The sequence below is a fragment of the Phacochoerus africanus genome, chromosome 11 (assembly GCF_016906955.1).
Source record: "Phacochoerus africanus isolate WHEZ1 chromosome 11, ROS_Pafr_v1, whole genome shotgun sequence".
NCBI classification, from domain to species: domain Eukaryota; kingdom Metazoa; phylum Chordata; class Mammalia; order Artiodactyla; family Suidae; genus Phacochoerus; species Phacochoerus africanus.
In genome coordinates this window covers 96,788,784-96,802,441 of record NC_062554.1, presented here as the reverse complement: position 1 = coordinate 96,802,441, position 13,658 = coordinate 96,788,784, and the positions used below count along the sequence as shown (strand labels likewise).

The 13,658-nt window shown below is 34.3% G+C and overlaps 1 protein-coding gene across 1 annotated transcript in view; it reads right to left on the bottom strand.

Annotated features, from left to right (window-relative positions):
* Positions 1–13,658, bottom strand: part of PCLO (piccolo presynaptic cytomatrix protein) — a 400,569-nt gene that overhangs the window by 154,087 nt on the left and 232,824 nt on the right. Inside the window, 2 exon segments of the mRNA XM_047753722.1 lie at positions 1,697–1,833; positions 7,509–9,696. Of these exon segments, the coding sequence (XP_047609678.1) occupies positions 1,697–1,833; positions 7,509–9,696 (2,325 nt within the window).

Sequence of the window (13,658 nt, the reverse complement as noted above, 5' to 3'; positions counted from 1 at the left end):
ATTTAAAAATACATTCTGTGGGATATTAGTTATATAAATTATTTGGTCAAGACTCTTCTGATTGGATACTCAGAAGTGTTGGGGAATACCTGCATAGAAATTATTTTTAGCTCTTTAGTTTATATATTTCATTTTATTAGGATTTCTTTATAGGATTTGTCTTTTCATTAGCTTAATTTAGGTTTGTTAGAAACACTAAACTTTAGAGAAACAAACAAGTGGGGTAAGATATAACAAGTAAGACATTACAGAGAGATTCCTATAATAAAAGTATTCAAGGAAGTTATTTTCAATTGACAAATTTATTATTTTGTAATTGCATATGAAGTAAGTTTAAATTTTAAACAAGAATGATTTTAATTCTTTAATTTTCTTACTTCCTAGTGAGATCTATTTGATGAGACTGAAATACATGTACAGTTTTAACAATGATAAGCTAAGATGTGTTTACAGAGGTAAACAAAACCATTAAGTCAGAAACTTATTAAATACATCAAAAATTAAAGAGAATATTTATACATGAGAAGAAGTGAGCATTTCCTACAAAATATGATAGCATCTACAAAAACAAAATTCTGAGAAAACTTTCAGAACAATTTTGAAAAATTCAGAACAAAACTTTGAGAAAAGGACATTCTCTCAACTAGAAGTCTGTCAATGAAAACTGAAATTGCTTAGAAGAAATGAAATCTAAGATCACAGATATTATCTTTTAAACAGTACTTTATATGCAAAAGTCTCATTGTCTTTTATGCCTTAATGTGACAAACACTGAATTATATTAAATTCAAATGGTTCTTCTTTCAAAACACAGTTGTTGTCTGTATCAGTGAGTCATTAATCAGACAGGATAACTTAGGAGTTAATGTACAGAATACAAGTCAACTATCTCTTTTATGGGTATTTTAAGGATCATAATGAATACACATCCACCAGATACCTAATCAGTTAAGGCAATTGATTTAACTCCACTTGGCTTATCAGAGGCACCTCCTTCAGGTTATTCAACTGTTAATCTCCTAAGAAGCTATCCAAATTCAATTCAAACATCACCTCTTTTGTTCTAAAGTGAATAAACTGATCATGAATTATGGTACCATATTTGTGTAATAGTGAATAGGACTTCTAAGTTTCAGTTTTTTATCTACAAATAGATATTAATTAATGAAATCTACTTTATGAGAGTTGTTCTGAAGGTAAAATCCAAAAATGAGTGTAAAACAAATTAACTCTTTCATGTAATAGACTCTAAAACATGTTTCCTTCTCCCCTAAGGGGCGCCTTCCCTCTCTCCAGCAGATCTGGACCTGGTTTGGACATCCTCTTATTTGCTATTTCTTAACGCCTGAATATAATGTTATTGGAAAGCCCCAATTACCCAAATCTATTTCACCCAATATTCTGTAAGCTATTTAGGAGCTTTGTGTATCATCTTTATATGGCAGTGTCAGATATGTTGTACCAAATTATGTGTTAATGGAAAAAAATCGCCTAAGTTGCCTGGTAGAATGCAATCAATTAATCATGGCTGATGAAGGTAAGTTACTTAATACTTAAAGATACTGAAAAAAAGTCATTTGTGAACTTGTGATTGACAAGATTCACATGCATTTCAGGGGATAACTAAGACCATCCTAGGGTGAATTTAGTCTTTCTTTAAAATATAAATCCAAAAGATTGTTTAAATAGCACTTACTTGCTCTTGATGTTGACTGAGTGGTCGAGAGTGGACCAATCTTTCTGGCAGTTTTCGATCCAGACCGTGCCCATTTTCCAAACGAGACTCCCTGGGTTTGTCAAACCAATCTGTTTCTTCACGACGCAGGTGATAGGCTTTGGAGACCAAGGAAATATCAAACATTGCATCTCCAACTAATACAGATAACAGAGGGCAGCAGATGTTCTGAAGTACCAACATGCTTCAGGCTTATTAAGCATTCATGCATTTCAAACACAATTCCCAATGGGATGAGAAAAAACATTTCCAATATTATGTTAAAAATTTTGTAGCATAGAATAAGCTAGAAGAAAACAATGTACCACCTGTTCAACTCTTCAGAGCAAAACAAAACAAACTTTAAATTTAAATCAGGTAAAAAAGAAATTTAGATAGTGATTAAATAAATAAATGAACAAGTGAAAATTTCTCAAAGGTCATTCTACTCAAACTCAGACCATTAGTTCCACCTCCTCACACTTAACCACCAAAATCTAAGGAAGGTGTATTCCTTGAATAGAGAAGATTCTATCATTTTACCACTATCATATCAACCCAGTACTAATACAGGCTGCTAGCTTTGGACAACAAGGGAGCACTTTTTTGAAAACATGACATTTCTATGTCATTCACAAATAAAGAAAAACATTATTTCTACGAGGACCCCAGGAATTACTGCTAGGAACATGTGTGCCATACTCATCTGGTAGCCTAATGTTAAAAATATATCAGACTTTTTCATTAAAAGTTAAATAATTATTTTCCGTGAGATCCCAAATTTAAGAATTTGAATAGTTCTTTTCTGTACTTATAATGTGACAAAACTTGATATCTTAAAATACTTTTGGAAAAACAACCATATTTGAGTACCTAATTATTATTTAAGGTTTTTCATCCCATTCAGTTCTCAGTATTTCTAAGGTCTTTTAAAGTTTTTATTTAGTGACACCAAATCTATTTACCTAGTATACAGAATTTGACTTTATTCCTTGTAAAAGGATCCCTATGTAACAGCCTCTGGAAATACACTGCTGCTTCCTAAATGGCTGACGGAGTACCTCTTCTCATCCTGAAAGATCTGTTGATGGTGCTATCAACCTACGCTTTCTTGAAGCTCCAGCTTCTACAATGCCATACTATTGAGTTTTCTGCTCTCACTGCAGTTCCTTTTTTCTGCCTCTATCACTGACCTTTCTTCCGCTAGTTCTTCTTGGGCAATTCCTATTATTGCACTGCTGGCAAGGTGGCAAACTCACAGAATATGGACTGCTACTCACCTCTAACACTTCCCGTGATCTTGGGCAAAGCCACTGATTCACACAGCACTTTCCCCCAATAAACAAAAGAATTATAGGTGATGTGTCATAATTTAGTCAGTCACAGATTTGAGGAAATACAACAGTACATACCTGGTTTGTGGGTCATATGTACTTGTCTCATTTCCCCTATTAGACTCTAAGCTGCTTGAGGGTAAGGGTCATATCTTCCTTTGTTTTTTTTTTCCTCCCTCAATACTAAAAACAATGCCTTGTAAATGCCATAATATTCATTAAGTATTTGGGAAATGCATGAAACACAGAAAAATTAGTCATCAACTAAAGTATCCTAAGTATAATAAGCACATTTTAAAATAAATATGAATTTGGCCCTTGAACCTCATTAATAGTTGTGCAATCTTTTCTCACAATCTACTCAATATTTATTACATTTTTTCATAGTTTTGACACCAAGTGACTAAATTTATGAAAGAAATATTTAATATAAATTTATAACTAAACAGAAAACAAATCTAGTATTTAATCACCAGGTTCTAAAACTTCTTAGATTATCACCAAACACACTAACACCATTTTATTTTAATTTTTATGTATATTTATTACATATTTCTCATGAAAAGAAAAAAACAGTCTACACTAATTTTAATAAGTAACTATATTATATAATATAGTAAATGATCTCACTTGAATAAATAACTCTACTAATTGCATGCAAAATAACAATCCTTTAAAACATTTCCTTGGTTGTGTCTGTACAAAGCAGAACCTCAACCTGATACAAAATTTGTCAATTTATTTCCACTCTGATGACTTATTTTGATTGTGTTATGTCTCATAATAACTCTACATGTAACTAAGTTAGGATAACTACCATGCTTTTGCATAAGAATTTATTGATCAACCAAGAACAACCAGATTAAATGATCTGCTTTTATACTGGATTCTGTCTTCATAATTTACATCAAGTTGGACATAAATGCTAATGTTTATAACTGAAATTGCTTGCCATGGTAGATATGAACTTTAAAAAATGTATTTAAATAATTTGCTGGAAGTTAACATACCTGTTTTTAAGCTACTAATATTATTCTGAATTCCTAAGGGTAAAGTAAAAGTGAGCTATTTTGGGGTCTAGTATTATTGATTTTATTCACTGTAACAACAGTTATATTAAACAATAGTTTAATTCTATTCAGTATAAAATACTCATTGGAGTAGTTTTTAAAAGACTGGATAATACTGGTACTTTTTTTCATGGAGTATATTTTGAAAGAACGTATTCAACAATATATTTATGGTTGTAGAAATAAATAAAACTTGACTGTTTCTAGCTATTTTTGTCTGATCTGCTCCGGATGAAAGCCTTCTTGCTCTGTATGTAACCAAGAATATATATCAAGTTGCAGACTTCAAGCTGATGGTCATAAATATTAAGCAACACAAATTACGCCTACTTAGATTTTACAAGTGAGATATTTCAAAATTAACTAGAGTCATATAGAATACATCTGGAAAACATCTTGTCTATAACCTAGAGTTTAAATGAATTCAGAGAAGGCAGACAATAAATTTGAAATTAGTTAAATTTGCTTTGTGTACATGATACTAAATAGACTGTTTGAAGGTAATACTTTTCAAAGTTATTTTAGTATCATTCAAACACACATATAGTTATATTTGGTAATTTTTTATTTTAAATATCCCTAATATTCCATGAGTTTATTCATGTCATGGTTATGTGACTGGAAAAAATATTTCTACTTTTCCCCTTATTTATCCAAAGAATCCAAGATTTCAAAAGAAAGGCAGGAGTTCCTGTTGTGGCTCAGTGGTTAACGAATCCGACTAGGAACCATGAGGTTGAGGGTTCGATCCTTGGCCTTGCTCAGTGGGTTAAGGATCCATGTTGCTGTGAGCTGTGGTGTAGCTTGCAGAGGTGGCTTGGATCCTACGTTGCTGTGGCTCTGGCGTAGGCCAGTGGCTACAGCTCCGGTTCGACCCCTAGCCTGGGAACCTCCACATGCCAAGGAAGCAGCCCAAGAAATGGCAAAAAGACAAAAAAAAAAAAAAAGAAAGGCAGACTACAGTTCACCAGAAGTAATATGTCTATGTGACAGAAACACAAAGAAAATCCATGATATTTACAAACATACATTAAAGATAATCACTATAATTCATGCAAAATATTACATATGTAATTCAATCTGTCATAGTTTTTCTTTGTCTAATTCCAATCAACGTAATTTTTATGACTAAATTTCTTGTCTGCTTAATTTAAAAACATTTTAGTTCAATTTAATTTGTTTAAATTTCACTTGGTTTATTTCTCTAATATCATCTTTATACACTTCATAATTTTGTATGTTGGATGATGTCTCAATCAAATTAGTTCAAATAATTTGCCAGAGATTAACACGCCCTTATTTCAAGCTCATGATATTTCTAATTACTTACCAAATTGCTTCGGTAAGTATTTTTTGGTGTTTTGATACTTTATCAAAACAATTTTTTCATAGTCTTTGATGGCTATGAGTATGCATCATCCAAACATATAAATGAGAAAACATTTGGTTATTTTTACATGATTTTATGTAAATACGTGCCACATGCTGGAGTATCAAGAAACATCCCTATGTGTGGAACCATGTTGGGAAAACATCTGTGATGAATAAATGAATTTGTGAAATTCTCTCAGGATACATGTTCATCATGCATACATAGCTTTTAGATGATCAGTTATGCCACTGACCTGTCAGTTTTTATTTTATTTTGCTATTTTATAGACATTATTATTGAAGAACTTTTTATTCTTCTGTAGTGAGATATATATATATATATATATAATATATATATATATATATATATAGTGTAAAATCTAGATTGTGAAAAAAGAAAAAAATAGTTTCCATATAATATAACTTCTGTTTAACTATGTAAATTGATTCACACAATTGGCTAAATAAAAAGTACACAAGTAAAGTGTTTTATTTAATTGACTAATTATCAATAAAAATGGTCAATCCAATAGCCTGTAGAAAATAAAACACATCAGAAAGTGACTAGCCTAGTGGAATTTAACTAGAAATAGCAGTTTCTCCTCCTTCAGGATCCAGTGATTACTTGAGTTCTGTTCAAACCTACATTTGAACTTCTAGAATCAATAGAGAAACTAAAGAAAGAAAATCCTTTTCATACTATTTTTCCTATTTTCCTCCAAGTCCTTGGGGAAAACGTTAGATTTAAAGGAAGAGATGTTCATGTTAATTTAGTGTTTTGTAATTTCCAAAGTCACGAAGTAATAATGCTTTTATTTGATGATAAATATTTTATTCTCAGAACTCAAACCACACCTACATTCAAACACAACTACAGAGGGGAAAAAAAGAACCAAGAGTCCACAGTGTTCCTGGCATGGGCAAGACTTCACATCTCTGTACCTTTCCAACCTCATCTTCAAATTTAGACTTGGTCTAGGTCATTTTCTAAAATCCTTATGGTTCTATATGATTAAGCAAAAAAACCCAAAAAAACAAAAAAACAAAAAAAACACAAACCAGTTCTTATTTAAGTAGGTACTTGTTCAATACAAAAAACTAGCAAAACAACTGAGGGCAAAAATCCCCAACCAACCAACCAACCAATCAAACAAAAAATCTGGTTTAACGCAAAAAGCAAAGCCATGGAAAAGACCAAGGACAAAAGGCTCAGCTCAAATAGTTAAACTCACAAAGTAGTGTACAAATTTCCAGTTTTAAAATCTGCTGCATACATACTGATTATCATATGGATAATTCTGTTATTTATTAAAAATATTAATACTGTTATGTACTTTTAAATAGTTATTTATTGTCAATATCATATTTAGTACTAAGTTTTCTAGTATGTAAAGCAAAATGTACAAAGTTGTCAGTTATGGCATTTATAACAAGAAAGAGATAAAATACAAACCTTTTATTTCTGTAGAATTATAAAAGTCTACATTATACTAACATTAGGGACTTACCTAAACGTTCTCAAAAAGAGTATATTCTCTGAGTTAATGAACACTGATCTCACAAAATGACATAATTTTTATTACAGAGTCTGTCAGAATAGCTCTAAACAGCTCTAACCCTTACTCATCTCATAAACTGAAAGAAACTGACTAATAACTTGAAAAATGCATTTTAGAAAATAAAAGAAACATACAATGAAAAACTTTCCAATTATGGATTTAAAGGATGACCATATTTTATTGACACAATTATTTAATAATGGTTTGGGAAAAGTGGACACCAAACAAATCAAGCAAACAATCAAGAAACAACAATAAAAGAATAAACTAAAAAGAAATAAAGATGAGCATGCTACATACATAAGATAAAGTTTCCATTTATAAGAAATGAAATTGAAGGAAACATGCAAAAGACGCACCAAGAAAAGTAGAATACGTTGTCGTAGAAGGGAAATTAAACATGCAGAAAAATAAGAGTTTGACTTTGGAGAGTAACAAGGTAGTCTGAGGCCCAGTTTACCTTCACTGTCTGACATGGCATGTTGGAAGTCATCCATGATGAATGCTATGTCGCGATCATACCCTCGAGTCCGTGATTCTTCTCTCATGTGCTGTTGAACTTCAGGCAATGAGTGACTTGACCCAAACTGATCCCTGGTGTCTGCAGATATTGGTGGCAGGGGTCCAGCGGCAGCCCTGGCCATTCCCATTGGCTGGCCAACAGGGCTGAGTGGACTTTCTTCCTCAGAATTCTGGGCCACAATTGGTATTCTTCCTCTGCTCTGGCTAATCGGCAAACTAGTAGGCTTAGTTCTGCCAGAGGGTGATGCATGACTAAAGGAAACATCTAGAGCTTCAGCCTCTTGAGCTTTCAGTCTTAGAGAAGAGCTGGAAGAATCTCTTTTAAGTGATAAATCAAGCCCATAGACCGAGGAAGGTCTGGAGGAAGGTCTGGACCTGCTGCCACTGCTGTATGGCTTATCTGCTTCATCCTGCAGAGCTGACCTTATGGTATTTCCTAAGGTGCCCAGTCCCGTGCCAAGAGAAGATCCCATAAATTTTTGTTGGTCTGTAATATTTTTTCGGAGGCCAAAAGTGATATCATCTTGAAGAAGCCTTGCCCTGGAAGAAATGCCACCAATGGATGAAGTGCTAGAAGTCATATAGCTTGAATAATCAGGTTCAAGATCTCTACTTTCTTGAATAGGTGAAAATTTTGACATTTTAGGGTCAATGAGTGATTTCTTATGCTTTGACTGCTTTTGATAAAGTATGGCTGCTGGCAGTTGTTTCGCTGCTTGTTTTTCAAGTGTGAGTCTACTGATGCTATACTTCTCAGATTTGGGAAAATGTCTATAGCCAGTATCAGCATGGTAATAATGTGAAAGACCAGCAAGGTGATCCAAGCTTTCTGCCCCTCTACGGAATTCTTGTTTAATCTGCTGTTTTAGAAGCTTTAACTCATAAGGATCCTCCATGGGGTCTTCTTCTGCTTTCACATAACTATGCAATCTGGAGGAAGTCTGCAAAGGTGCTAGGAAATCTGTCACTTCTTGAGACCTTCGTGTCTCAGTGGTTCGAAGGAGGCGGTCTGTTTTTGACAGATCTTTCTCATGAAGGCTAAATGCAGTGCTTAATGCCCCTGTTCCCTTGGTAATCTCCCCAATGTCATCAATTAAGACATAATTTCGTGAAGTATGGTGGTCAATATCTGCATAGAAAGAATCTGCAGATATGCTTGATATTGGACTGCTTGCCATGCTACTTCTTTCCTCCAATCCTATTCTCAAGTCTAAGCTGTTGTACTTACTACCAAGATGGGAAACAGCATAGGTATTATCAGTAGAAACAGGTGCTATCATCAGGGGTTGGTTGCGAATCACCTCATAGTTTGAAGTTATCTTGGGCTCCAAATATAATGTTGTCTGCCGTGGCTTTTGCTGTATCACCATCATCTGTGATGGTAACTGGTAAGAAGGCTGTGGGGTTGGTGTAGGCTGAGCTTGAGGTGTGAAGGACATCGTGGCCACGGCTTGGAACGTTGGCTGAGTCTGATAAGGTGAAACTTGCTGATGATACAGAGTCTGTTGCTGGAAATGGGACTGCTGGGTGTATGGAGTAGGTGCTTGTGTAGGAAGAGCAGGAGAAGAATACTGGTATTGTGTATATGGACTGGTGGGAGGCACCAGCTGAGACTCAGTTTGGGTTTGAGGTGGTATAAATTGGCTGAACTCAGTCTGGGGAGCAGTTCGTGGTCGCTCTATGCCATGCTGACTTTCTATTCGGGTTGGTCTGGCACTGCTGACCTCACTGTCGGACATGTAGTCACGATCCTCAGCTACCCCTTGGAGGTAGGCTCTCTCTCTCTTTTCTCTCTCCTTTAACAATGCCTCTTTCCTCCTGTTAATCCCCATTTCCAGGTACCGTAACTTGGCGTCGATCTCCTTTTCTTCCTCATCAAGTTCCGCCTGTTTCTTTCTAAGCTTTGCAGATTCCCTCTCCACAAGGTCAAGCTCTCTGTCTATATCCTGGAGAATCTTGGCTCGTGCCATCGTGTTGGTTCTGCAGATCCTTCTCCTGGAAACCGTGCCCACTGTGCTGTATGTGGACTGAGTCCCTGTGGACGCCTCCTCAGGAGGTGGGTTTGGCAGAGTTCTCTTCACTTTTTTCTGAGTGCCAGAAGGTGTCATGGTTTGAGAACCTTTTGCCTATAATGAAGTAAACAAAATACGGTACTTTATTATCAACAGGAAAAAAATAAAAGATCAAAAACTTCCTAATGGGCATTTGAGGAAAAGTGATCCCATATATGATTTAGCACTGGCAGAATAAAATTCAAATTTCACATATAATGGAAAGCATCAGTCACAAATGCAGTTAACTGAAAAATAATTTTTCCTTTCTTAGTAAATTCATTATTTATTATAACATTAGAAGTGAGTTTTTTTAAATCAAGCAGAGTGCATTGCTAGGCAGGCTAATATTTTAAAAGTATTAAGAGAACCCTAAAAACTCATTTTCCATCCTATTTAATATACATAATATTACCAAAGGTGTTCCTAAAATATTTATGTTAACTACCTAAGATTTCATTTATATTTGTTGAAGATGCTCAAAGTTCAATTGTTTGCGTCTATCTTCCCATTCCTACTTTCACCCCCTGACGTGCTGTCACTCCTATTCCAATCATTGATTGTTTTAAAATGAAATCTTCTCAATCCCTACTGATTTTTTTCCCCAAAAAGAGTTATCTGAACTAATTTTATATGTACTTTTTTAATATTTTTGTGACTATTTGGGGTCTTCTATTTTCATTCATCATTATTTTTTTAGTAAATTTAGCTTCTTAATGATTTAGTAACTTCTACATGAGACAAAAGGAAGTGACTACAAACAGTTCAAAAACTTACTGAAATCTTTAAAAAACAATCAGATAAGTGTATCAGTGACAGATATTTTCAATTTTCTTTGGTTAATTTGTCATACTTGCATTCTAAGAATCACTGGTCTTGAGAATCATACAATTTTAGAATATCAGGAGACGAGAGAGATTATTTTGACTATAATTAAAATAAATGGAGGTACTCAAAAACACAAGTATTTAGTAGCATATTTACAGGTAGACTTCAGGTCTCCCAAGTTCTAGATGCATATTCTTTACAAAATGCTCTTTTCTTTTTCTTACTAATAATCCAAATACTTTAATTCTCCTCTCTTTCCTAATCACTAGATACTGAGAACCAAAAAAAAAAAAAGCAAGCAAATACTACATGAGAATTACGTCTAATTAATTACATCATATTTTCAACATGTTTTCAAGACCCTATAATTTCAATATTTTTTTTACTATTTCCAAATTTATGGTGGTTTTTTTTTTTAATGTTTCCTGTGTTTTCTTTCAGCTCCATTTATCTACCCTAATTTTTAATAGAAACCATAATCAGAAGTAATATCCTTAAGATCAATTGTGGTTTATGTATATATCTGAAGCTTAAAATATTTGAATGCAAATTCACAATGAAAAAATATTGTGAGTCTATAAAATATGGTAGAGTGATTTTGAAATTGCAGCTTATCCTTCCCTATAAAGAAATCTCAAGGAATGGAGGAAATGGAACCCAAAAGCAGTTGTCTGGCATGTAATTAATTCTTTTCTCTCAATTCTTTTCTTTTTTTTTTTTTTTTTTTTTTTTTTTTTTTTTTTTTTTTTTGCTTTTTAGGGCTGAACCCACACCATATGGAAGTTCCCAGGCTAGGGGTTGAATCAGAGCTGCAGCTGCCAGCCTACACCACAGCCACAGCAACACCAGATCCCAGCCGCATCTGCAACCTACACCACAGCTCACGGCAACGCCAGATCCATAACCCACTGAGCAAGGCTGGGCGTCAAACTTGCATCTTCATGGATGCTAGTCAGATTCATTAATTGCTGAGCCATGATGGGAACTCCATTTCTCTCTCACTTCTTTTCATTTTGTTTAGTATTTACAATCAAGTCATAGAATTGTTATAAAGAGCAAATGAGATCTTTGTGTAAAATACTTGGTACAAACTGTAGGTACCAATTAAATATTATTTCCTTGCAAAATTCTCGTATTTCTATAAAAAAAATTAGTAGTTTGGTAAATTCACATCTCAAGTACTTAAAAAACCTTTTTTTTACAAAAAAATATGAATGCACATGTTATGCTCTTTAATCACGACTATAATAAAACAATAATAAAATTAATATTGAAATCTTGTAATTATTTAATGACTTACCAAAATACTAACATGTCTATATGTTCTACTTTTAAAAGGCTTTTTCACAATAACTTTTCAGTTCTCTGAATATAATGGAATTCAATAAGAAGTTGAAATTAATGACTGTTTATTTTCCTTGATTTGCATTTGGAAGATTTGGTATATGCATAAGAATTTTCAAATTTAAAATGTTCATCTGTCCTATGTGATTGTGGTTGTGAAATGGTTTGAAAAAGAGTATTAAACTGTATTACTCTGAAAGTATAATAGCACTGCATAATATGAAGACATTTCAAAGTAAGAATTCTTCTTCCCAGCAAAGGAGGTTAAAAATACCCATCAATTAATGCAACAGTCAAAGCTGATCCTGGCAGAGATAGCACAGAGAACAGAGAAGGTAGCAGTAGAATGGGGGGAAAAGAATTAAATTTCTGGGGACACACATATTTTGAAAATTAATGTTTAAAGACATTGAAGGCATCTACTAAATGGGTTCACATATTGATTGAATGGAAGAATAAAGAAATGAAAGAGTAAAGTAAGAACCTTTTGTGACTATTTTAAAATTCTGAATCAGGAGTTCCCGTCGTGGCGCTGTGGTTAACGAATCCGACTAGGAACCAAGAGGTTGTGGGTTCGATCCCTGCCCTTGCTCAGTGGGTTAAGGATCCGGCGTTGCCCTGAGCTGTGGTGTAGGTCACAGACGCGGCTCAGATCCCATGTTGCTGTGGCTCTGGTGTAGGCTGGTGACTACAGCTCCGATTCGACCCCAAGCCTGGGAACCTCCATATGCCAAGGAAGTGGCCCTAGAAAAGACACACACAAAAAAGACCCCCCCCCTCAAAAAAAAATAAAATAAAATAAAATAAAATAAAATTCTGAATCAAAGTGAATTCCCAGAATTCACTGCATGGCATAATGAGAGTATATATGAAGTCAAAGAAAAATAAAACTATGAGGAACTGCAAAAAGGACTAGTGCATTAAGAGTAACTGTTATAATGAAGTGACCTAGAAATTGATATTAGTTCTTACTGCTTATTGCTCATACATGTATGCAATTTCTCTTAATTTAACTTTATGTTTAATAGTTTATATTTCTCACTCGAGAGAGTGGACTTAGTCAAACTCATTTTTTTTTTTTAATAAAATCCTAGGTTAAAGAAACATTCCAGGCATTAGGGATTTCTAGTTATCTGCCAGGGTTGCAAATATTTAATGACTTGTGTTAATTAATATTTTGTGTGCCATGGATAAGAGTTATGGAAACAAGACACAAAGTTGGCCCAGCTTTACTTATTAAGTTAGCCTAACTGATCACTCATTCTTCACAAATCCAAAAAGCTTTGCTATTCTTTACTTGGAAAAAGAAGTTGAAGACTTCTCAAGGTCTTAGCCATATCCCTCCCAAATGACAGGAAGTGTAACACTGAAAACTTAGTCTCTCAGGAAAGATTTAGTCTTAATCCTGGCTCTGCCTTTACCAGCTGTGAGATCTTTATCAAGTTGTTTCCACTTCCTGGTTTAGTATTTAATTCTATCTAATCAATATAATGTAAACCAAGAGTACAGAGCCCCAGAGAATCAGTGGAAAACAACACGATTGCTTAGAAAAAAATCAAGAGCCATACAAAAGAAAGTTTTTCATGACTAACGGTGATGTAGTTGGAGGCTATGATTAAAGATGACAACAATTTAGAAAAATCTTGGGTTATTTTTGTCCTTTTTATTTTTTTAGGGCCGCAGCCCTGGCATATGGAAGTTCCCAGGCTAGGGGTTGAATTAGAGCTATAGCTGCTGGCCTACACCACAGCCACAGCCACAAAATCTGAGCTGCATCTGCAACCTACGCTACAACTTACAGCAACACTGGATCTTTAACCCACCAAGCAAGGCCAGGGAGCAAACCAGCGTCCTCACAGATACTA